We start from the raw sequence: 24,721 nt of genomic DNA, 5'->3' as shown, positions 1-24,721 counted from the left end.
CCCCGACAGTCTCGGTTTACTAACTAAGATGTCCTACCCAGATTAATAACCTCAACCCTGAGCTTCATTTATAGTGAAGCTCCTCCCCTCCCACACTTCGGGCCTGCCTCAGGCTGGGGACTTTGGGCAGGGCAAGGGGCATCGTCTCCAGTCCTCTTACTCTTGTCTGTTGCTGTGGCAGGAATGGACTCCCCTTGCCTGCCACTGTGGGAGCTCTGTGGACTCAGCTGTTCAGTGGGAGAACTCCCTGGTTGGCAGACACCCCCCACCCCACTGTATCCCGTGGGACACCTCCAGTCTCTCTCACCTCTGCCTGGCAAGAAGCCATCCTGGGCAGAGAGGGTAGGTCTGAGAACAACCATCAGGCAGGTCCCCCAGAACACAACCCTATGCCCTCTCACAAGCGTCTACGGCGCAGCCACCCTCTTCACTCTGCCTCTGCTTTCCTCTTCGACACCATCAGGCATGGAGAGACACAGTCATTCCTCAGCTTCAGGGGCTGTGCCAGGCTCTCTGAGTGGGTCTTAGAACCCCCTCACTTGAGTTGTGGAGAGGAGAAAACCATCCCCTCCCTGGAGAAGAAAACGTCACAGCTTTTTCAACAACTGCTTCAGAAGAAATCCCCTCTTTGGAGAATTTGGAGAAATCCACGCCAACCCAAGGGTATGCCAGGTAAGGATCTCAAAAACCCCAGTTTAGTTTAGGCACCTACAGCCCCGCTTTAGAACACAGTAAAGTCCCGCTTTAGAAGGTAGCCACCAGTGCCTCTGGTGGGGTCTCAGCCAGAACCAAGAGAGCAAAATCCCCACAGGGGATTATACCCAGTCCTCACTGCGCACAGGCTCAAGCAAAGACTGTGTGGCCGCCCCGGCAGGATGGAGTGGCGGGCGTGCAGGCGGGGAAAGAACTGGGCTGGGGGCGGGGCTTTAGAGATCGGAATCCTCATTGGTCATAACAGGTGCCGGTCAACAATGGGTACAAGGGACACAGAGACAGCCCTACAAATCTTACTTAGAGACGCGGAGCACAGCGGTTAGGACTTCACCACTCACCAGCTGTGTAGCCCTGGACAAGTCACTTTCCTCCTCTGAGTCTGTCTCTTGGTCTGCAAATGCGGGAAAATAAGAGTAACGCCTTCACAGGGTTGTTGGGAGAATTACAGGAATTACGTTTGTAACGTGCTTAGACCATGACTGGACCATAGTCGGTACCATGTTTAGCTCTTATTTTTGTTTTTGTAACCTAAACACATGGAAGAAAATACGAGAAAAAGACAACCAAGTAAGTTGAAGGCAGTGCCACCGTGTTGCACAAGTCTGGGGAGCATCGTTCCTATAGATAGGGATAAGTGGCGCCCCCTGGAGATGCGCACCCCAGCAGCCCTGGCTGAAGGCAGCTGCCCCCCAGGAGGGCGGCCACGTAGGTACGGGGACCCACTCTCCTCATAAGGTGATTTTAAAAACTGGTTAGCATTATTTCGCTAAAAATAAAAATTTATTTTTATTTTTTTTAAAGATTTTATTTATTTATTTGAGAGAGAGAGAGAGAATGAGAGAGAGCACATGAGAGGGGGGAGGGTCAGAGGGAGAAGCAGACTCCCCGCCGAGCAGGGAGCCCGATGCGGGACTCGATCCCGGGACTCCAGGATCATGACCTGAGCCGAAGGCAGTCGCTTAACCAACTGAGCCACCTAGGCGCCCATAAAAATTTATTTTTAGAGTGTTAATAAAACAAACTCCCAAAGATAGTAACAACAGAAGAGCAAAAAGAAGAGCAATGAAGGAAATGACAAAGGAAAGTCTTGGGAAAATACGACTATAAAAAAAATTTCAAATTTTTGTTTTAAAATCATCGTTAAAAACTTTAAACAGGGGACTCAAAAATATTAGCAACAAATACGATGAACAAGCATTAACATGCTCAGCTTACCGTCTACGTATATGGAATAATAAATGTTTAAATTTTATAAGTAAAATATTCAGACCCCAATGTAAATACCAACTTGCAAAAGAGGAGCTATGAACTGTGAACCCACACACAATATAATGTGCCGCTACACTAACATTCAAATAAATGTAAAACAAAATGATAACTGGATGTCATCTCCACCTTCAAATTAGGAAATTATTCTGGAAACGCTGATGAAGATGCAGGGAAGTAAGTTCTCTAGGACGTGGCCTGCAGTTGGGAAAATTGGTGCAACCCTCTAAAAAGCTATTTGATAATGTGTGTCAAATGTTACTATCCTTTCACCCAGTCATTTTCATCTCTGGGGATCCAGCCTAAGAAAATAACTGGAGGTGCAAACAGGGATTACTACGTAAACTTGTTCATTGCAGCACTGTCTATATGAAGGAAGGAGGTAAAAAATTCTAAGCACTATGCACTGTACAAGTAATGTATACACAGATTTGTTTGTATAGGCATTAATTTCCGCTGAGAGGCCAGGCATCGCTGGTTGTCGCTGGCAGTGGGAACGGGGCAGGGGAAAAAAGCAGAAGAGGAAGGCTTTTCCTAAGAACACTTTTTGGGTCTTCTGAATTTTAAACTATTTTAAGGGACCACCTATTTAAAATGATTTGACAAATTTAATAAAATGCGTGTATTTTTGAATGTTTACAAAGAATTTTAATAACGTGGAAGAGGTTTATTAAGATAGAATGTTGAGTTTAAAAATAAGTACACAAGATTTTATATTCAGAATGATCTTGAGGATACAAAAAATATAATTAATATAAAGTATTTAAAAAAAAAAAAAGACAGGGGCGCCTGGGTGGCTCAGTCGGTTAAGCGTCTGCCTTCAGCTCAGGTCATGATCTCAGGGTCCTGGGATCCAGTTCTGCATCAGGCTCCCTGCTCAGCGGGGAGTCTGCTTCTCCCTCTCCCTCTGCCTGTCTGTCTGCATACTTGTGATCTCTCTCTCTCTGTCAAATAAATAAATAAAATCTTTAAAAATAAATAAATAAATAAATTAATTAATTAATTAATTAAAATAAATAAAAAAGACAAATGAAATATACCAAAATGTAAATGGCGGCCATTGTGGGGGGGGCGGGGAAGGGGGGAGTAAGATTATAAACAAATATTATTTCCATCTGTATGTGTTTCTATAGTTTCCAATTCTTCTACAGTAAGTATACACTACTGACACAAGTAAAAAAATTAATAAAAAATTAAAAATAAAGAATAAAAACAAGCCAAATTATCTTTTAAAGGGTAATCCACCTCCCAAAGCAGGATTATGAATAACAGAAAGCAATTTGTCCGAAGTCAAGAAGGCACTCCTATCTGAAAGGCTATAGCAGGGAGCCAGGAGGAAGACTTTTGAGCGTGATTCCGGCTTAAGAGATGTCCTTACATGAACCATCTGCCCTCTCTGGGCTGCTTCTGTGGGGAACCAGCAGAAACCAGCCCCGTAAATGCTGCTTCTCAAGAAAGTCTGCTCTGATACCTCTCTTGTCAGTGCTGACCTGTGAGCTCTCCTGAGATCAGGACAGACCCTAGGACTCACGACCCATTCCCAACAGGAGCCAGGCCTGGTAACCAGCATGCTGGCCCTACCTCCAAGCTACTATGTCCATCTGCCTGCCCTCCCCAAGGGAGAGTCTGAGCCTGGGTTACACCTACTTATCCTGGGCTGGATATAAAGCCTAGCATATGATAGGGCTCCAGGAAGCATGTGCTGAACAAATGAATAAATTAAAGAATGATATTCTAGACTACTGCTGTCCAACTGAACTTTCTGTGGTGATGGAAATGTTCCATATCTGCTCCATCCAGTATGGGTAGCCACTAGCCACATGTGTCTACTGAGCACTTGAAATGTGGCTCGTATGACTGAGGGATTGGATTTTCAATTTTATTTAATTGTAATTAATTTCAATTTTAAAAGTGTCCCATAAAAACACTTACATCACAGGATAGTTTAAGATTACACAAGATGATCCTGGGGCACCTGGGTGACTCACTCAGTTAAGCGTCTGCCTTTGGCTCAGGTCATGATCCTGGAGTCCCAGGATCGAGTCCCACATTGGGCTCCCCACTCAGCAGGGAGTCTGCTTCTCCCTCTGACGCTTCCCCCTCTCATGATCTCTATCATTTTCTCTCTCTCTCAATAAATAAATAAAAATCTTTAAAAAAAAATTACACAAGATGATCCTTTAAAAAAGAAAGAAAAAGAAGGGGTGCCCGGCTGGCTCAGTGGGTAGAACATGGGACTCTTGATCGTGGGGTTGTGAGTTTGAGCCCCACATTGGGTGAAGAGATTACTTAAAAATAAAATCTTTAAAAAAAAAAAAGAAGAAAAGAAGGAGAAAGAAAACTTCAAAGACCAAAATGAAAAGGCAAACCCCAGGCTGGTTAAAATATTCACAATACATATAACTGACAGAGGCTTTCTCTCCAGAATATACAAAAGAACACTTAAAACTCAATAATAAAACAAGACAACTCAATAAAAAAATAGGTAAACGCCTTGAACAGGCACATCACAAAAGAGGTATAAGAGTGGCCCATCATCACGTGGAAAAACGTTCAACGTTACTGCCCATTGGGGAAATGCAAATTAAAACAGATTCCACCACTCATCCACTAACCAGAACGGCTCCATTTAAAAAGAATTACAATACCAAGTGTTGGCGAAGATGTGGGAATGCAAAAATGGGAAAAATATTTTTATTTAAAGTCATCAATTAAAAAAGATAATCCAGTGTCTGGCCGTACTTGATAAATGATTGTGGCAGCATACTGAAAATGGGGAGTGGGGGAGAGGAGGGTCCCTAACAGTCCCACTGCCCCATCTCCGTGCCCAGTATCACACAATGGGAATTTACTGGTCTCTGGGTCTCCCCAGCGAAGAGCTCTCCTGTATGAGCAGCCAGAGCCACTGGGAGAGACTGGGAGCAGTGGGGGAGGGAGGCATGTGAGGCTGGGACAGGAAAGACTGAAGATTTCACAAAAGGAAAGTTCTTGGCCTGTATTCCCAGAGACGATGAAAAAGGACATTCCCTCCAAGAGGAAAGCTTAAGCAAGCAACAGGTACAAGAAAGGGGCTGGCAAAGGTGGTCCCCCTCCCTGGGACTGACTACCCTCCTCCACCAGCGTCCTGCCCTTTCCCACAGACCTCCCTGATTCTCTCACTAGCTTTGCAAGGGGAGCTAGCTGGCAAACACCTCCACTTCATATGCCTGCAAACCCAGGCTCAGAGACATGGTCCCAGGTCACGAGGCTTAGACTGGCTGAGCTCAGGAGTCTGCTCAGGACATTAAGCCAGGTGATAAGGCGGTAAAGCTGCACAGAAGAGGAAGAGGGACCCAGCCAGGCTGGGAGGGGTCCTGCACACACTCACCCACTGTCCACTGCCCTCAAGACTGCAAGCTCCACACAAGCGAAGGCTCTGTTAGACCACCACAGTGTCCCCGGGCCCTGCCCAATACCTGGGACACAGAAGCCGTTCAATACACTTTGATGAATAAACAAACCAACAAGCAAACCCAAACGGCCCTCCTGTTTTCAGGACACTTTCACACACTATATCCCATAGGCTTCTGACAATTGGCTGGGCAGGGATTCACTGCCCCCCATTTTACAAATGGGAAGCTGAGGCTCAGAAACAGAAATCCACTCTGGGTTGCTTTCCTGAAAATCTGATTGAGGAACGTCCCCAGGAAAGCGCCCCTTGACTGGAAAAGGGACAGATGAATTCCACTGGAGTCCTGTGTTCATTCTGTTCTCTGATCCACACTCCCTCTGCAAGGCCGAGATGTGTTCACTCCAGACCCTGCTCCAAGGAGCCCACGGTCTCATCACAGAGGAAAACAAAGAACCAAGAATCTATAATACCTGACTTGTTCAGTGAGAGAAAAGTGACAAAGGGGAGTCGGCGGATGAAGGAAGGAAACGGTAAAGCTTCCTGGAAAGGCGGTCTCTCAACAGTGATGCCCGGTAAGCCTCGGCCCAAGGCAGCAGAGGTCCAGAGGAGCTGAAGGGGGACCCAGAGAGGGAGCAAGGTGTGAGGAAGGGCGTGATCCTGGAGCCAGGCTTGCAGCTACCAGCTCTGGAATTTGGGGCAGGTCGTTTAGCCTCTCCGGGCCTCAGCTTTTCTCGTGTAAAATGAGGGTGATGATGCTCCCCCACAAGGAGTAAATGTAGAAAGAATTAAACGGCTTTATGGGTTCTCTACTCACAACAGGGTTCAACAAATGGAAGCCACCTGCATGCGTGGGGAAGTGGGGGCAGAAGAGTAATGGCATCACACGTTTGGGAAGTAGAATGAAAGTAATCCAACTGGGTATTAGTCAGAAGGCAAATCCCGACCCACTGAACGGGGGGGCGGGTCGCTCTGCCTCCTGGCTCTTCCCACAAACACCCTCCCCCTCCTGCTGGACACCAGAGCCACCACAGGCCATGTGAGGGTCTTGGACTGACCCAGGGCCGGGACCGGTCAGAGAATACACGGAGGCAGCCCACGCCCGCCTTAGCGGGGACAAGAGCTCCTCACCTCCCCCTAGCCCCAGGTGAAGCCGAGATGCCAGCCAATCACATCTGCGTCCTCCAGAGCTCAGCTCAGAACCTCAGTCTCTCCGACTCCAGAGTCCTTACTCTTCTAACTTCACCACAAAAGAAAAACAAGCACCAGAGTGAGGGGACAGGGTACCACGCCATAGAGGAGCCTCAGATGAAGTCGGGCCTGAAGACGTGTCCCGGCTCTGCACTCAGTAAGACCAGCAGCAGCAGCTCATTTTTGTTAAATGCCTCCTGGGGGCTAGCCCCTGAGCTAGGTGCTCTACAGATGTCTCCTCTTCATCCCCACATCAACCCTAGGAGACAGGAATTACCTTCATTTTGCAAATGCGGAAAACTGAGGCTCACTGTTCAATGAACTTGCCCAAGGTTCAGCAAGTGCTGTAGTAAGGGATCTGAACCCAGTTCTGACTCCAAATGACTCCAAAAGTGGTCACTTTTGCACAAGTGACAACATGGCCCCTCTGAATCCTTAGTCTTCCCATCTGTTCAAGAGGGGAACTGAACGAAGAGTAATGATTTGGGCAGAGCTTTACAGTTTACAGCCCTGAAACCACAACAGTGCCTGGAGAGAAGCCAGTAGGCCGACACAATGCCCCCAGGGGTTCTGTCTAAGCCGGACCTGGATTGGGGATCCAGAGTAGGTACGTCAATTTCCAGCCCTCAGTAGGGCTGCAGAGAACCACTGTCTGGCTCCTGGTCCTCAGTCCCAACACCTGGTCCAAGGTTCTTCTTCCTCTTAGAGAAATTTGGGTCAGATGTATTATAACCACCAATATCTGCTCATTAAACCACAAGATGAGACACATTTTTAAATGTCTGAAATTTTGCCTAGGAGGGAGGGAGGGTGTGTGGCAGAGAGCACCTACAATCCTGGACCAGCCCCTCTGGGACAGTTGTCATGCCCCGAGCTCCTCCATCTGGCCCGTGGCCTGCCAACTCCAAAGGCTCACAACCCAGAAGGGCCTGTGATCACTGAAGTCAAGTTTTCCCAGAAAGGAGAGGATAGGGAGGCCCAGACAGGTGAGAGGACATGCCCAAGGTCCCCGAGCCAGCTAGGGGCAGACTTCATTATGAAGAGCCCCAAGTAGGTGCTGGAAAGGGAATATGACTGTGTGTGCAGGTAGGAACTCCTTTCACGTTTATCAGAGTCTCACGTACACAGAGAGCTTACTGTGTGTTCAACTTTGTGGGAAAAACAAGAACATACAACTTTGCTCCTCCTCTACAGGCTACAAGCTCCTTGAGGACAGAGCCTGGGTTGGATCCCATCCCCACCCTTCCTAGACACCCACTCTGAACCAGACCCCGGGCTGCGCAGGGATCATGAAACTCGGCCCCTGTTCTCAAAGACACGTAAGCCAACAGAAAGTCACCACGGAGTGAGCAGTGCTACAGCAGAAGGAAGGATAAGGGCCGTGTGTGTGTCAGAGCTCTAGCAAAACCCAGCCTAGGCAGAAAGGGAAGGCTTCGGGGAGGAGGTGGCACTTGAGCTGGGTCTTAAAGAATAAGTAGGGGTCAGTCTGGTGGCAAGGAAGGGAAGGAAGGCCCTTCCAAGAGGTTCTGTTTCCCAAACATTTACATGCCAGCAGTAACAACAATGATCATCATCCCAACATTTATTGAGCATTATACCATGGGCCAGTCTCTGTATTGAAGCACTTGCACATGTATTAACTCATTTCATCCTCATAATGGCCTCGTGAGAGCATTGCTATCATTATCCCCATTCTGTAGGTAAGGACACCAAGGCCCAGAGAGCTCAATTAACATGCCCCAAGTTCCCCCATGTTAGTCCCCAGAGCTAGGATTCAAACCTGGTAGCCTAGTTCCATGCCCACAGCCTCAATCAGCACCCTCTGTTTCTCGGATACGTACTTCATGCCAGACTTGGTACTGGACACAAGGGTACAGAGATGAATCAGAAGAAGCTCCCGATTTATAAGGACAGAAAGACAAGTAAAGAGAAAAATCCCAGGTCTGAAGCTGCATAAGGAAAAGTCCAACACTGCTAGAGAACGAGCAGAGCAGGTATCGGCAAGAGACGGAGCCGGACTGCTGGGAAATCTGGAACATCACACCAAAGGGCTCAGATTTTTCCCACTGGCCGACCGGTTGCCAATCTATAAGCCAAGCTGTAGTATCACAGGCAACCTTTAAAGCACGTACCAAAGTCCAGAGAATAAATGGATGTCTCTACAGATGGGTAAGTGGATGATAAAATACCAATCTATTGAAAAGAGGGCTTAAAACTAATAACCTCATTAGGCAGCTTGTCCATCAACACACACTAAAAATATAACTGCTGTCATGTGGACCAAGGAAAGATTTTTGTCCTGGTATTCAGAAAACTCGGATACCCCTGCTGTCAGGGATGGGAAGTAACAGAAAGTTTCTAAGCAAGGAGTTCTTAGATGGCAAGGTCTGGGACTTCTGCTCTCCACCAACCCCTGGGCCCCCCGCCTCTCCGAGCCCCTCAGTCTGCTGGAAGTCAACTGTCTAAAAGCCCCAAGAAGAGCCAACCCAGGCGAGAAGCTCCAATGCAGAGATATTCTCACAAAGAGCGCTACGTAAGTACAAATGACTGTTTGATCAATCATTTGGCCTCGGCGTGGGATTTGGTTAGAATTAAAGCCATCTGGCTGCTGGGGGGGGGGGGAGGGTGATGGGGGAGGAGACAAGCAGGCGGGAAAATGACCCACCCCCTCCCCCAGAAAGCATTGTTAAAATATAAGGGGGAAAAACAGTCAAGTCCCTGCTGTTATTTCAGCCTAAGCCACTTAATCCTTCAGCACATAAAGCAACTTATTTTACGACCTTTTCCCTTTAAAAAGTAAATCTGAAGACGCTGCCTTGAATTCAGATATCTCTGAAATACACAACTCATCCCTCCCAGTGAAATATCCTGTTTCATAAACCTTCTTCGAGATACTTGAAACTGCAGATCACTAAATGCCTAGCTTTAGGCATCTGACATTCCAGAGAATTAATATTTAAACTTATTATAGGAAAAAAAGAATTGAGTTTGGTTGAAGCATGAAATATTTAATAGTGTCTCCAAATTAGAAACCCTATTTTGTTTCGCACTGGAAATGCCAATGTTATTACCTGGGCTTTGCACTCAAATAAGATAAAATGCACAGGCAGTCTTGAGATTAAACACATAATTATGGCTGTTTTCTCCAGAGAGAAGGGGAGTGAGGCAGGTTTGGGGAGTGGAAGCGATTGAGTTTCATTTTTACGATACACTTAAAATTATACTATCATCCTCTGCCTGGAGGGTTGGGCTTGAGAGCGTTGAAGCTACTTAATCACCGAAAAACTGTGTCAAGATCCATGGACCCACGGAGGCCTATTCAGCGAAGCTGTCTCTGTCTTGGAATGGGCCCGCTGCTGGACAAGACCCGGTAACTTTCTCTACTCGCTAGGACAAAAGTATTAAGTGGTTTGGGATAAAAATTAAGCTTCAATTGACACAGTGGATCCTGGCAACCTCTGCCAGCACATGTAATTTATTTACAGGGTTGGAAAGTCGGCAAAATACATCATCAGCTCTTATACAAACTTCTACTAGGTATTAAATACCCAAGCCTCAGAGAAGTAATTCATATAGTCCAGCAACGTTCCAAAACAAACCCAATCTCCAGCCCTCCGGAGAGCTTAAAACAGCAAATGGGATCTGTATTTTTAAAGTCAGGTTTATAATTCTCCCTGGTTTCTTGCTAAAGCTTTATTTTCCATCAAACCTGTTATTTAAAAAAAAAAAAAAAAAAAGGCAACAACATCTAAAAGAGTAATCTAGTTGTTAAAAAGACACAAGTAGGAAGAGGCCCGGCCACAGTGCCCTCCTGATACTTCTTCCTACTCTCCCCTTCAGACTCAGGGTCAACATCCAAAGGCAAAGAAGCCTGGGGCCATAAAGACTCCTGCAATAAGTGTGATTCTCTGAGAATGTCCACCGTCTCATGAACACGTGCACCCTCGTGCAAGGCCACAGACACAAACCAGCAGCAGGACTTTATCCTTCTCCTAGGGATCATCTGGTTCGTTCTTCATCTGACACAAAAGACCCATTTCCCACAAACAAATGCTCAGGTTTACTCTGATTCCTGGACTGTTCTCCCTCCCAAGCCCTTCTTCGTCTCATCATTGAATAGGAAATGATTGTTAGGAGATCTCAAGCCACCATGCCCAGTGAAGCATGCGTTCTACCACTAGGTATGGTGGGGCTTAGGAGGAATTCTCTTCAAACATCAAAAGTATCTTCAGAAGCAGTGGAAGGGAGACCGCAACCAGGGCCTGGGCAAGGAGTCTCCCTAAACTGTGGGAAAGGCTCAAAAAGGGACTAGAACCTGCAATAACCCGTGGGACATGTGTGTGCCACTGCTTCGGAGAAGGAGCTGCTTCTAGAGGGTCCCTCCACAGCCTCAGAGAGTCCTAGCCTGAGGACCGCACGTCACAACTGGGAACCACTATCTTTCCCCCATTTCTACCGCAGTGAAGTGGACAGACACAGTCTCCCCAGAAAGTCACACCTCGGCCGGTTAGCAGAGCCTCAGAAAGGGCTGCTCCAGGGAACAGCTGTCTGGACCAGCCTGTGGCCTTCTGCCACCTTCCCCCGGGATGGGGGGCACACTCCATAGCCACAGCAACTCCTCGCCACTGCCTGGGTTGTCAAGCCCGTCCTTGACAGTGCTGTGCTTTAGGGGGGGAAACACCAGCTTTACCACTTACTACTACCTGCACAGCTAGTCGCTGTGAATTAAATAGTCAGCTTATTACTGGGGCGAATCACCTAAACTTCCCAAGCCTCAGCTGCCCCATATGGAGAACTAGAATAATGCCTCCTTTTCTCACAGGGTTATTGGGCCTCATTAAATGCAGTCACAGCCTTAGTGCCCAGCCTGACACACGGTAGGTGCTCAGTAAGGTTAGCTGACCTCCCCCCCTTCTGTTTTCTTCGGTGGTCAGCCTCAGAAGTCAAGGCAAAGTCAAGTCTGAGACAAAGGTGGCTTCTTCCCACATCCTTGATCCTTCTTAACCTCCCCAGTCCAGTTCATGTGGAATCCTGGAGCATCAGAGCAGGAAGGGACTATGGATCATCCCATCCAACTGCTTCCCATTTTACAGATGGGGAAACAGAGACTCAAAGCCAAGAGCATGGCCCGCATGCATCGAGGCTGCACAATGGTGCATGTGTTCACTCCAGACAGGCCCAACCATAACCACCAAATAAATTCAGGCCATACAGGAAATGCATTATTCAGTTAGTGGACTGAAGGGCTCCTCAGTGCATCTGACTCAAATGCTGACTTTAAAAACACAGCTTGTAATGCTAACACAATCCGCCTCGATCCGCCGGAAACCCTCTGAAGGAATAACCCTTTGGAGTTTAGGGGAAGATGGGGAAAAGAAGAAAACAGATGCTTTCAGTGACTTTAAACTGTAAGACCACTGGGTTAGGGTTGTATTCTCCCCACCCCCACCCCATCCCAGGTCTGTTTCCTTTCAGTTTCTTATAAATAAGGCCTAGGGAGACCAAAACAGCTACAACCACCCTCCCCCTTTTCTGCTTTCCTTCCTCACTCAGCTATCAGTCCCGGACTTTGCTTCTAATGCTGAGAGCATTTTTTTTTTCATTGTAAACTATTAATTCGGGCAGCCACTGTTGATAAACAAGAAGTCCCTTTTTAAACTGCTAGAATCATTAGCACAGTGAAGGCGAGCAGCACGAATATTTCAGGAGTTTGCTCTTTTTTTCCTGGCCCCGGTATTACAGCTGTGCTTTCTGCATAATGCAGTTGAATTTTTCAAAGCCCACTGCAGAAGTTTGTTTCATTTCTTCTCTCCCCTTGAACTGAATGTCTTTGTTTCTTTAAGCTCAAAAATAAACTACCCCCTACCAAAAGAAACAACACAACTCTCTAGGTCCAAACTCATTGCAACTCAAATCTATATTAGCAAAATAAATTAGCAAGCCACGGAATCTAACTTTACATGTAATCATATATATAAGGTGAGGTTGTTGAAATACCACCATATCGGCTTCAAAAAAGGGAATTCTTTTCCAAGAAAACTGAGGGAAGGAAGAGCAATTATCCTCTCTATGCAAAAGCCACAATTAGCAATAGTCACTGGTCAATTTACAAATAAAGTTGGTATTTATTTGTTTGTTTCTTTTTTTCCTAATCCTATCCAAAAAAGGATTGAAAACTTTAGTTTCTCCCCTTTTCTAGGATGCTGGCCAAACTCCACAAAATAAAACCGAAGAAAATGATGATAATTATGCAACATCCAGAACAAAGAACATAAGAATATATTTTTTTAAATGATTCATTGTGCACTTATGCCTGTAATGAGATTTTAACGCACTGTAAAAATAAGTGTGCTGGCTCATTTAGCTTCTCACGCAAATGTTAACGCAGGGAGATGAATAAGTCAAAGACGGGGCGGGCTTTTTTTTCTTTCCTCAGAAGTGTGAAGGAAAACCACAGCATATAAAGAAACTTAATGTTTTTAAATCACAGATGGAGCAACACAGCCTATCAATATGATGCCACAGCTAAAGGGGTCCTGAGACCTCAGCCCAGCGAAGCACCACAGGTAAACTGCTCAGAAACGACCAGGCCTAAATTAAGTCACGATCTCATGTGATGGTTCTCCTTTCCTTTTGTACGCCAAGTCCTAGCAGCTTCTGGAGAGCTTGGGAGGCAGGAAGGGAATAGAAATTCTAGCCACCCAGGATTCTTGGGGAATCTTTGGGAATTATATTTCCGCTACATGTCTATAAAAGATTTGTCGGATACATAACTCTTAGGACTGTAGACGCAACATATTCCTATCACGTTTGGGTACCCACACACATACATGTTTCTCTTTGTCTCACTGAGCCTGACATTTGGCCAGCAGGTTTCTCTCCCCCTTTTCTGAAACCTCAAGCACCGAAAAAATTTGGATCTGATTATTTCCGGATCACAGGACCAGCACTTTAAAATGGATGAAATGCAAGCAAATTGCCCACCAGAGCCGGAGGGGGTAAATGCTTTCAAAATAACTCATACCTTTCTATTAGGGATGCGCTAGCCCCTCCAATACCTCCCCAGGACATCACGGTGGCTTCTGATTCGGATGAAGACATTCTACCAGGTAACGCCACCAAAACCATCGTATTTACTCTCCACCATCGCCGGCCTCTGATGCCCATGCACACAAACTACAATTACATTTTGTTTTCCTTTTTCAAGAAAAAAAAAAAAAAAATCTATATACTATTTTTTTAAGTTACAAGATCGACTACTTTTTGGCATTTTCGGCCATGTTACGATGGCTATTTACTAATGGCAGTGTCCACACATGTATCACGATCATCAGCCTCTTTTTTTTTTCTAGGACGTGTCCCATCTCAGCACACAGTGAAAAGGGCCCAGAGAGTCGCTGTGAATTAAGTAGTGAGCTCATTATCTGGTTCAGTCTGGGAATAGCAACTCTGGACAAACGGTAAACTAAGAAGTTTTCTAACTATGGCATAGGTACTCCTTCCAAAGAGGACAGAAGAAATACCAAAAGCAAAAATATTTTAAATTCTCTGGGCACGTTCAGGAGGCCATCCAGTAGGCCAGCTCTCAGCCGCCAACACACATGTAGAAGGTACAAGCTGGGGAACCAGAATCAAATATTTGCAACAGGGAGGCTTAGAAACTGCCACTTTCTGTCTGTAGCTCTGAGCACATCCTGGAGCCTCAGTGTCTTCATCTATGAAATGGGAACCGTAGTAATGACAGCCAGGATCTGCCCAGCACTTTAAAGACCGCAAAGCACTCTACATCTGTTCCCTGAGAGCAGCCCACAAGGTAGGCAGAGCACAGATGGCGTGAGGGCAGATGAGAGAATGCGTGGGAACACACGCTGAGAATCGTACAGCACTGTGCACGGGGACCAGGCGTCATCGGGCCATCGCCACAAAGCTGTCTGCCTCCATAAAGCCCAGATGTTTACCTTCTTTCCTTGTCAGGACTTCCAAAAGCACAGTGTTGGGTGTTTAATACTAAGAAAGAAAAATGCAGCATCTGGTAATTTGGCCTTTCCAACTGCTTGGAATCTGGATAAGCGGGACTCTGCCATAAACAGATAGTGATTCTTATTGTTAATGATGACAATGTTAGTCCATGACGTCGCACCATTCCCAGCACCTCCTGACTCCAGATCTGGAAACGCCGAGAAGCCCAGCATGTATGGATAAGCTGCTAGACCCAAGGGCTTGTGCCCTTCCTCGGCTTAGGGTCTATCCGAAGCAGAAGGCAGATCATCTGAAACCTGACCCCAGACCAAGCAATACCGTCTTCTCTCCGGTCACTGGGCAGCTGTGGCCACAAAAGACCTGAGGCTTGGCTCCTCTCAACTTCCCATGGCCACCACACCCGAGAGTGCACTTCACATTCAGCATTTTAAAAATCAAACCATTCTCCCTCCTTTCCCTGCCCCCTTGATCTCAAGTATCACTTACCCTAGCATGGTGCCCAGCATGAATTAATAACAGTGACCCCTTCTACCTTTTTAGTTTATAAAGCATGCTTACAACCATTGTTAGGTTTACCCTGGGAGGAAGACATTACTACCTCTCATGCAAATGAAAAACCAGAGGCGGAGCGCATTAAACACACCCCAAGAGGAATCCCCACAATAGCCAGGCACTGAGGCGGGCCTTTCACTAAAGCTCTCCTCAGTCCTTCCAAGTTGGTCTCACCGTAAATTGACAAATGGGGGAACTAAGGCTCAGAGAGTGAACAACTTCCCCCCAAGCTCCCACAGATCATAGGTGGCAGGGCACAGTCGATGAAGATTTTTCAATTGGTATTTGCATCTGTTTCCAATAAACCTAAGATCTGGAGCTAGACACCAAACATTCAAAGGGTTACATGGTCTGGGGAATATTTGGGTGGGAGCAGGGGCAGTAAGAGGTGCCGGTTCCTTGTGGCATTTTTAAGAGGACTGCTGAAGCTCTGTGGGGAAGCGGATTTTGTCTCAGATCACTGAGGGGCTGGACTGTGAGGAAGAACTTGCTTGGAAGGACAGAGGCCACGTTGGAAATTTCTTCCAGCCCAGGTCAGTGAACAAAGGCTGGCCAGAGAACTCCCACCCAGACCACGTTGTAGCCTGCTACACAGGAGACACTTTCCCCACCCTCAGGCCTCAGTTTCCTCATCTTTCAAATGGGTATGATAAATTCTACCCCGCTAGGCTCGCTGGAGGCCGAGAAGAAAACAGTTTAGAAGCCTCTAACAAAGGTTTAACCAGAACGACCATCTTAGGATACAAAGAAAGAGGCTGTTCCTCCCATCCCTTTATCCTCCTCTGCCCTTTCCAAATACAATCCTGACTTAAACATCTCATATATTAGACGTTGGTGGAGGAGGGGGAGTGTGGATAATAATAATCGGGGTTTGGGAGAATGGAAGTAGGAAGACCATATGCAAAGCATCCAGATGAGAGGTCTCTAACCACGGCTCCAAACAAAGACTACATTTAGGAGAACCATGCACCAGGTCTGCAGAGAACTCGATCTTCAGCGACAGCTATGATTTTTTAAAACTAAAACGTGGCAGGAGGGTATCTGTTTAAGGGAGGATTATGTGTGGAGCGGGACAAGCCATGGAGCTCAGGGCAGCAAATATTACTCATGTCTTGCTGCGCACCACTCCTCTCTCCCCAGTAAAAGAACACCTCCTATGGGTATCCCAGTAATAATACTCTAAAGCCATTGTTTCCCGTGTTTACCCTTTCAAACAGGATCCCTATCTGTTGGAGAAGAGACTAAGATTGAAAATGACACAAGAAATAGCACTCTCCTACAAAGTCAGGTGTTTTCATTAAAAAGAAAAACACTGTTTACGTTCATTTCATTTTACCAGTGCCTGAATTGGGAAGTTAGTTATTTTCTACCCAGAAGAAGCCCTCATCTCTAAAACCAAGACATCCTACCTTTTCTACGTCACAGGGGCTGATGCTAAAGGAGTGATGTCTATAGAGCCAAAAGAAACTTTTTGTCTTCCTTGAGAATCACCTGGGAATAGAACCAAGAAGTCCTAAAAGCTAAAATAATGAAACCCCAAGCCTTGGTTTCTCTCAGGGGGAAAATAAAGTGTGGGGGGGAGGGACGACACTGCACCTTAACAGTTTCCCCAATTTCTGGTTAGTTATCTGTCAGCATGAAACTTATAAATAATGGCTCTATAATAATTAACTGTGATGAGAAGAGGTTCATGAGAATGCCAGCATCATCGCTGACTTTGAGCCCATAAACCCTACTGGGGCCTGCACCTTACACCCACCAGCCTCACTGGGTAGAGGAAGGGTACTGCAAAGGAACTTCTGACCAAAGATGATGCTTCTGAAGCTTCAAATTCAGAAAGGCCATTTTTTAAGCCAGAAATTGACTCAAGCTGGATCACAGATTCATAAAATTTTCCATCAGGAATCCAGAAATCATCTGATATAATTAATTCCTCACTTGACAGAAGGGGAAACTGAGGTTCCAGGAGGGTATAGGTCTTGTTGAAGGCCTCTGGTTTTTGTTATTTAGTGCCATCGGAATACGTCCAAATATGCCTGCAGCCAGCTCAGATACTCGAGTTGCTAGTCACCCTAATTTATAAGATTTTTGTAAGTTTCACACAACTTCTATCAGAAATACACAGAAGCAAAATCACCTAATCTGAACTTCCTATATACACACTTCTCCAAAATAGGTTTATTGAGTTTAAATTAGATGCTTCCTAAACAGGCATCATTTTATAATGACAACCGAATCCCAGACAACTAGAGAGAATGATGAACACGAGAGAAAGCTCCAGCAAATTCTCCAGAGAATTCCCACAAAGGTGTGCGGTGTCCAGGCCAGGCAGCCCGAATTTCTCCACACCTCCTGCCAGGCACGTTGGCGGGGCCAGACTTACCCTTCCCGGCGGCGGCGGTGGCGGCGGCCTTGGACGGCCCGTAGTCTCGGGGGCTCCGCGGCCGGAGGAGGTCGTGGGCGCACGGCGGCGGCACAGGCGGCCGGGGCAGCAGGTCACGCGGGGCCCCATCCACGCAGCCGCCGCCGCTCACGGTGACCCTGAAAGCCATGTGCGTGCCGCCGAGGCCAGTGGGCCCGCGGCCTGGGCCCGGAGCGCCGAGGGCCTCCTTCGGCCTCTTGTCTGAGTGCGCCTCCGCCACCTCGCAGTGCATGGCGCCAGGGCAGGGCGCGCCGCTGGGGGTCGCGCCGGGCTCCTGGGGAGGGGAGACAGCACCCGCGCGTTAGAATGAGCGGAACAGCCAGCCCCTTTCTATCCCGGGGGAGGTCTGGGCAGGTCACCACCACCTCCTCGGTTTATTCCTCGTCTCTAAAATGGGCTAGCCCCACCACACTTACCTTAACCTGACAAACCCACCTGATCCCGCAAAAGCCCCTTTCTGGCACAGGAGTGGCTCGCACTTCCTTCTCGGGTGTGTCGAGGGCCCCGGCCACCCGCCGCCACCGCGCATTCCGCGAAGCTCGTGCACCCTCCCGCTCAAAATCCGCCTCCACCGATACCAGCCTTCTTCAAAGGAAGAATGGGGAAACTGAGGCCTGGAGGGGTGAGAGCGCCTGTGCGGTGTCACCCAGTAAGACAGGAGCGGGCGGCAACTACGATTTCCAGGGCAGGACTCTGGCGGGGCGGCGGAGACTACTCCAGGTGGGTCAGGGGCTGCGCGTCTCCCGGACGCTTCGGGGACCCGGCTGCGCGCAGGACTGTGCACTGCGCACCCACGGGTCTGGGGCGCCGACCCTCCGAGACTGACCCCCGACCACCGAGGCCAGGAGAGGGGGCGTCCGATGATTGGCGCTCACTCCCGCGTCACGAACCCATCACGAGCAAACAGAGACACGCACACTCCCCGCGCAGCAGAGAAAATGAACCCATCTCACGCGCAAACCCGCACAAAGTCGGTAACGCCCATGGACGCTGGCTCCCACGCATACCACACACCCCCGCAAATGCACACTGGGGACACGGTGTGCCACACGTACTGCTCTCTCATTCACCCGCTCAGACACTCAGCAACACTAGCAGCCTCACTGGCTCACACTCCACGAACACGCGCGCTGGGTCCCCCTCCACAGAGTCTCGGCCCTTCCAACATCCCTCCTGGAACAAGGGCCCGGGGCCCCCAAACTCTCCTTTCCTCGCGCCGCTCCCGCGCCATTCCAAAGCTCCCGGGATTCGAGCGTCGCTGGGACCCTAGCCTCGGATCTCGGGCCCTGGCGCCCGCCCGCTCCCCGGGTCACGGGCCGCGCCCCCTCTCACCTCGCCGCTGCGGCTGCAGCTCGCGGGGCGCACGGCTCCGCGCGCCTCCACTGGCGCCGCAGCCCCCGCAGCTGCCGCTGCCGCCGCGTCCTGCGGGGCGGCATCCCGGGGCGGGGGCGGGGCCCCGACCTGCCCGACAGCCGCTCCAGCCACTGGCTCGCTGAGGCTGCCGCGCAGAGGCCAATCGCGGCGCGAGGGCGGGGCCTCCTTGCCCGGGGGCCTGGGCAGGGCCGGGCGCGGGGCTGGGCGGAGGGTTTGACAGGCGGCGGCTGCCGGAGCCCTGCGCTGCCCGCTGCCCTCCGGCCGCCTGGCCGGGCAGGGCGGCGCCGCGGGCGGGAGCGGCAGGGCTCTGTCGTCGGAGCTGGGCTGGCTGGGCGGCAGAGCGCACGGGGCGTGTCCCCGCCCGTCCCAGCGGCTGAGGCAGGACCCTTCCCTTCTCCGAGGTCAGTTTTCTCCTCATCAAATGCGACCGGCGAAACCTGCACGCGGAGGTAACAGATGTGAAAAGTGCTTTGAAAGTTTTGTTGCAGATCCAAGCGGCTCACTCGAGAACTTGCACGCATTTCACAGCCAGTCTGCGGCAATGTTGGGACGAGAACCAGGGATCACAGATCACTTTTCTTACGTTTTTGTTTTTGTGGTGTTTTTCAATGTAGAGTCGAGTCCAGCCTAGAGGGTCTCAAACTCCAAAGTTGAAAGACAAAAACAGGGGCGCCTGACTGGCACAGTCAGCTCACCATGCAACTCATGAACTCAGGGTCGTGAGTTCGGGTCCCACCTTGGGCATAGAGCTTACTTTAAAAATTTTTTTTTCCGAAAAATAAAAATGTTTATTAAGACAAACAAAACCAGATGCCGGGTCCCAACTAGAAAATATTCTAATTGTATCTGTGAATCTGTCTGGGGGCAAGGCCCCATAGCCTAGGTTGTTAGCGAGCTCCCAGGAGACCTTAGAGCCTTGGGGGTTGAGACCCATTCCTCTCAGTTCCTTCCGGGCCTGGATTCTGGGCTTCCCTCACAGACAGCAGTGTCTTAGGGAACCCTGTCCAATGTGTAGAAAGAACACCACCCAAAGAACAGGACTTAGGGCAACTGGAAGCAGTGGCTCGGTTCCCTTCTCTGAGCTTCAGTTTCCTCCTGTACAAAACAGGGCTGTTCACCTGGGCTGGATAATCTACCAGGGCTACTGGAAGGGTCCCTGGAGGCTCCTGAGGTGGTCTCCCCATTTCATCTCAGCCCACCCCCTCTGCACTGTTTGCTGGTGATCTGGGCCACTCCAAGGGACCTGTCGGGCTTCACACTCTCCTAAGTTAGGGGTCTGGTCTCTTTGGCCTTGACCTCAAGTTGAAAAATGTATATGGAGCCCCTCCCTATGACACAATAGGTCAGGTCTCAGAATAGAGGATTCTGCAAAGAGTAAGAGACTTCAAGCAGCATCCCTGGAATCTTGGGAAACCAGGATTTTAGAATCATAAAATTCTAAAATCTGATTTCCTATAATTGGTTAAATATAGCATCTTACAATGAGAGATCAATAATGGTAAGAAGGTCCTTGGAGATTTAGTTAGACCCACGCCCACATTCTTTTTTTTTTTTTTTTTTTTTTTTGCGAGAGAGAGAATGAGAGAGCACGAGAGGGAGGAGGGTCAGAGGGAGAAGCAGACTCCCCACCGAGCAGGGAGCCCGATGCGGGATTCGATCCGGGGACTCCAGGATCATGACCTGAGCTGAAGGCAGTCGCTTAACCAACTGAGCCACCCAGGCGCCCCCATGCCCACATTCAAAGGAGAGAGGATGTGACTGGCCCACAGCAATATGGTGGGTGTGGCAGAGCTGGCACCAGCATCCAGGCTTCCTGACTCCCAGTCCAGTCCTCTCCCTTCTATACCAGCCAGCTGCCTCTAACAGGTATAGGATATCCTCCAACCTGCCCGTTACACACAGGTCAAGGGCCAAGGGCTGCATAGGGCACCTCAAAGTCTTGCATGTGTCTGGGGATTTGGAGTTGAGAATTGTTGCTACTTTTATGGTAGGAGGAGAAGAGGTAGAAAGGAGCAAGGGTAGCTCACCAACCCCTCCAACACACCACTAGATGCTCCCCCTTCTGAATTTCCTGTGCTGGCTGTGCCACCAACAGGCCAGGCGGCTTTAGCAAATCATAATATCACTCTGGACCTCAGTTTCCACCTCAAAAAGCAAGACAGTTGGAAGAAGATGACTGGCCTTTCCAGTTCTACCTTTCAGTGAGTCCAGGAGGTGAGTCCTCTGCCATCCCTCCCTCACCATACACACACACACACACACACACTCTCTCTCTCTCTCTCTCTCTCTCTCTCTCTCTCTCACAACACTACACACTTAGGACTCTGAAAACACTTGCTGAGTAAGTCACTTAATCAACTGTAACTGCAGGCAAAGGCTCTCCAAATTTCCAACATGTAGCAACAGCTCACTCACTTATTCTTTACTGGGCACCAACCCTGAGCCAGCCCCCACGCCTGAGCTAGGGAAATGGAGATCCTGCCCTTCCCCCTGTGAGCTCACAGCTCTACCCCACTAGGACAGATGAGTTTGTAAAACCTGACAAAGCAATGAGAAGTTTAATCTGCTCAATAAAATAGTCCTCTTAAACACTTGTATATTGCAGGACCCCTTTGGGGATATACAGAACCTAGTGCGTGCATGCATTTTTTTTTTTTCCTACAAGGAAATACAAGGAAGTGTTAACAGTGGTTAAGGGAATGGAGGACTGGGGGGTACTTTTTCATTTTTTACTTTTCTGAACTGTTTCCTTTTCTAGATATATATTATTCTCTTTTTCAATAGGGATTATTTGAGTAGTAGGACTATGAGCTGTGTTTTTTTTTTTTATAGTTTTGGTATGAAAATAAAATTCATTAATATTTTAATTGTCATGAACAAAACACAGAAAAATAAATAAAACCCACTTCTCCCTTTAGCAGGCCAGACAGTAATGTGTGTTTTTTATACTAACCAGTGTTCCAGCTCAACCTGGCTTTTGCCCTTCTAGTCCCACATACAGCCTGTCTACTCAATATCTCCATCTCCATCTGGATCCATCTCCAAAAGCAAACATCATGTTTTCTTTCCAACTTAGCTCCTCATTCTTGTGTTTACCTAGTGAATGGCCCCATGGCCAAGTCCCCCATGTCAGAAGTCTGAGTCATCCGAGGTCCCTCCTCTCCCACATTCCCATATTTGATTCACCATAAATCCACCTAACACTTCCCCCCTGCCCTGCCCCCATTTCTTCCCAACTCTTCTTGCCTCTAGCCTCATCCTCTTCTTCCCTATCGCCCATTTTCCACACAGGTCTCTCTCTCAGTCTCTAAAACATAGATTTGACCATGTCACTTCCCTGATGAAGACAATGATCATTAATAGATCCCAACAGCCATCTAAATGAAGTCAAAAAATTTTCTCACTCCACTACTGAGCCCTATCCTGTGTTCCAAGCACCCTAAAATATTTTTCATCACCTAGAACCCAGAACATATATTCATGTCTTCATAGTTTTGTATATGATGTTTCTTATGCTAACATTTTTCCTTCTTGTCCTTCACACTCCTTCCAAGAATTGTTTGATACCCAGCTCAAGTGTCATTTTTTCTCAGAAGCCTTCCTGAAATCCTCTGACTAGGATTATTTTCTTCCTGCACACTCTTTCAGCAGTTTTAACTTCATTCTATCTCAGAACTTATATTATACCATTTTATAACTACCAGTTTAACATTCTGTCTCTTCCTCTAGACTGAGACCTCTCTGAGAGCAGGGGCAGCCTTTTGTCTTTGTAACTCCAGAACCTAGAACAGATTCTGGCACAGTCAGTACTAGGTAAGTGTTTATGGGATCCTGGTTGAATTATTAAAGACTGACCACTACTTCATTTGCCCGACTACATTTCCAGCTAAGCACTTCTTCAACCTATCATGGCCTCTCTACTCACCATCTTTATCCGGGGTTGTAAACATATGCTCAGCAAATGGTTGAGGCAAAAATAGACACTTCTGTGTATCTAAAGGTCTCCTGTGTCCTGGAAATATGAAAAAGGAGAAGGAATAGAGGTGATGGATGTTACACTGCTTACCCTGTCTCTCTTTCTTGCAGCAAGAGAAGAATTAACATTCACTGGGGAACCTACTATGTGCCAGGTAGTATGGCCGACAGTCTTCATATGTGATCTCATTTTATCCTGAAAACTCAGAGAGAGATTATCTTCCCCATCTTATAGGTGAGAAAATAAAAGTTCCAAATTAAGTGATATGCCAAAGTTCTCAGTTAAGAGTGTCTGCCTCCCATGCATCCATGGTCAACTGATTTTCAATAAGAATGCCAAGACTGGGGCACCTGGGTGGCTCAGTCAGTTAAGTGTCTGCCTTCGGCTCAGGTCATGATCCCAGGGTCCTGGGATCGAGCCCTGCATCTGGCTCTCTGCTCACTGGGGAGTCCGCTTCTCCCTCTCCCTCTGCCCCTCCCCCCCGATCGTGTTTTGTCTTCTCTCACTCTCTCTCTCTCTTTTGTTTGCTCTCTCTCTCAAGTAAATAAATAAAAATCTTTAAAAATAAATAAACTAATAAAAATAAGAATGCCAAGACCACTCATTGAGGAAAGAATAGTCTCTTCAACAAATGGTGCTAGGACAATTGGATATCCACATGCAAAAGAATGAAGTTGAAACCCCATCTCATACCACCTACAAAAAGTAACTCAAAATGGATCAACTTCCTAAATGCAAGAACTAAAAACCATAAAATACTTAGGAGAAAACATAGGGGTAATCTTGGTGACCTTGGATTTGGCAATGGATTCTTAGATGTGAAACCAAAAACACAAGCAACAAAATTTTAAAAATGGACTTCATCAAAATTAAAAACTTTTCTGCATCAAAGGACATTATGAAGGTAGTGAAAAGATAACCTACAGAATGGGAGAAAATATTTGCAAATCATTTATTTGGTAAGTGTTTAGCATCCAGAATATATAAATAACTAATATAACCCAACAGCAAAAAGACAACCCAGTCAAAAAATGGGCAAATGACACTTTTCCAAAGAAGATATACAATGGCCAGCAAGTACCTGAAAAGATGCTCAAACTTATTAGTCATTAGGGAAATGCAAATCAAAATTACCATGAGGTGGGGCACCTGGGTGGCTCAGTCGTTAAGCATCTGCCTTCAGCTCAGGTCACGATCCCAGGGTTCTGGGATTGAGCCCCACATCGGGCTCCCTGCTCTGCGGGAAGCCTGCTTCTCCCTCTCCCACTCCCCCTGCTTGTGTTCCCTCTCTCGCTGTGTCTCTCTCTGTCAAATAAATAAATAAAATCTTTTTTAAAAAAATTACCATGCAGTATCACTTCACACCCACTAGGATGGCTATAATAATTAAAAAACAAAACAAAACAAAACAAAATAACAAGTGTTGGTGAAGATGTGGAGAAATTGGAACCCTCATACATTGCTGGTAGGACTATAAAATGGTTCAGCCACTGTGGAAAACAGTTTGATAATTCCTCAAGACATTTAACATAGAATTACCATATGATCCAGCAATTCCACTCCTGCTCATTGAGGAGTCTGCTATATATGGGAGGCATATACCCAAAACAATGCTGTTGTGGAAACAATCCAAATGTTCATCAATGGATGAATGGATAAACAAACTGTACATATATATACATACACATACACATAATGGAATACCATTCAGCCATAAAAAGGAATGAAGAACTGATACATGCTACAACCTGGATGAACCTCAAGAACATATGCTAAGTGATAGAAGCTAGACACAAAAGGTCACAGATTTTATGATTCTACTTATATGATATATCCTTAATAGGTAAATCCATAGAGA

General features: G+C 47.4%; 1 protein-coding gene across 3 annotated transcripts in view; it reads right to left on the bottom strand.

Annotated features, from left to right (window-relative positions):
- GLIS1 (GLIS family zinc finger 1) overlaps positions 1 to 19,709 on the bottom strand; it is a 223,851-nt gene extending 204,142 nt beyond the window's left edge. Inside the window, exons 1-3 of one of the 3 annotated variants that reach the window (XM_064589121.1) lie at positions 18,846 to 19,709; positions 17,949 to 18,098; positions 17,475 to 17,787 (exon numbers count right to left, since the gene is read on the bottom strand). In XM_064589121.1, the coding sequence (XP_064445191.1) occupies positions 17,475 to 17,745 (271 nt within the window). In that variant the 5' untranslated portion in view covers positions 17,746 to 17,787; positions 17,949 to 18,098; positions 18,846 to 19,709. The remainder of the gene's footprint in view (positions 1 to 17,474; positions 17,788 to 17,948; positions 18,099 to 18,845) is intronic. The other 2 variants (XM_064589120.1, XM_045897659.3) reach the window with 2 other exon arrangements.
- Between the last annotated feature and the right edge of the window lie 5,012 nt (positions 19,710 to 24,721).

This window comes from Mirounga angustirostris, unplaced genomic scaffold, assembly GCF_029215605.1.
Source record: "Mirounga angustirostris isolate CCGP_5_RB_7025 unplaced genomic scaffold, mMirAng1.0.hap1 SCAF_4, whole genome shotgun sequence".
Taxonomy (NCBI): Eukaryota; Metazoa; Chordata; class Mammalia; order Carnivora; family Phocidae; genus Mirounga; species Mirounga angustirostris.
Note: the sequence above shows the minus strand (reverse complement) of the source record. Positions and strands in the feature narration are given on the sequence as shown.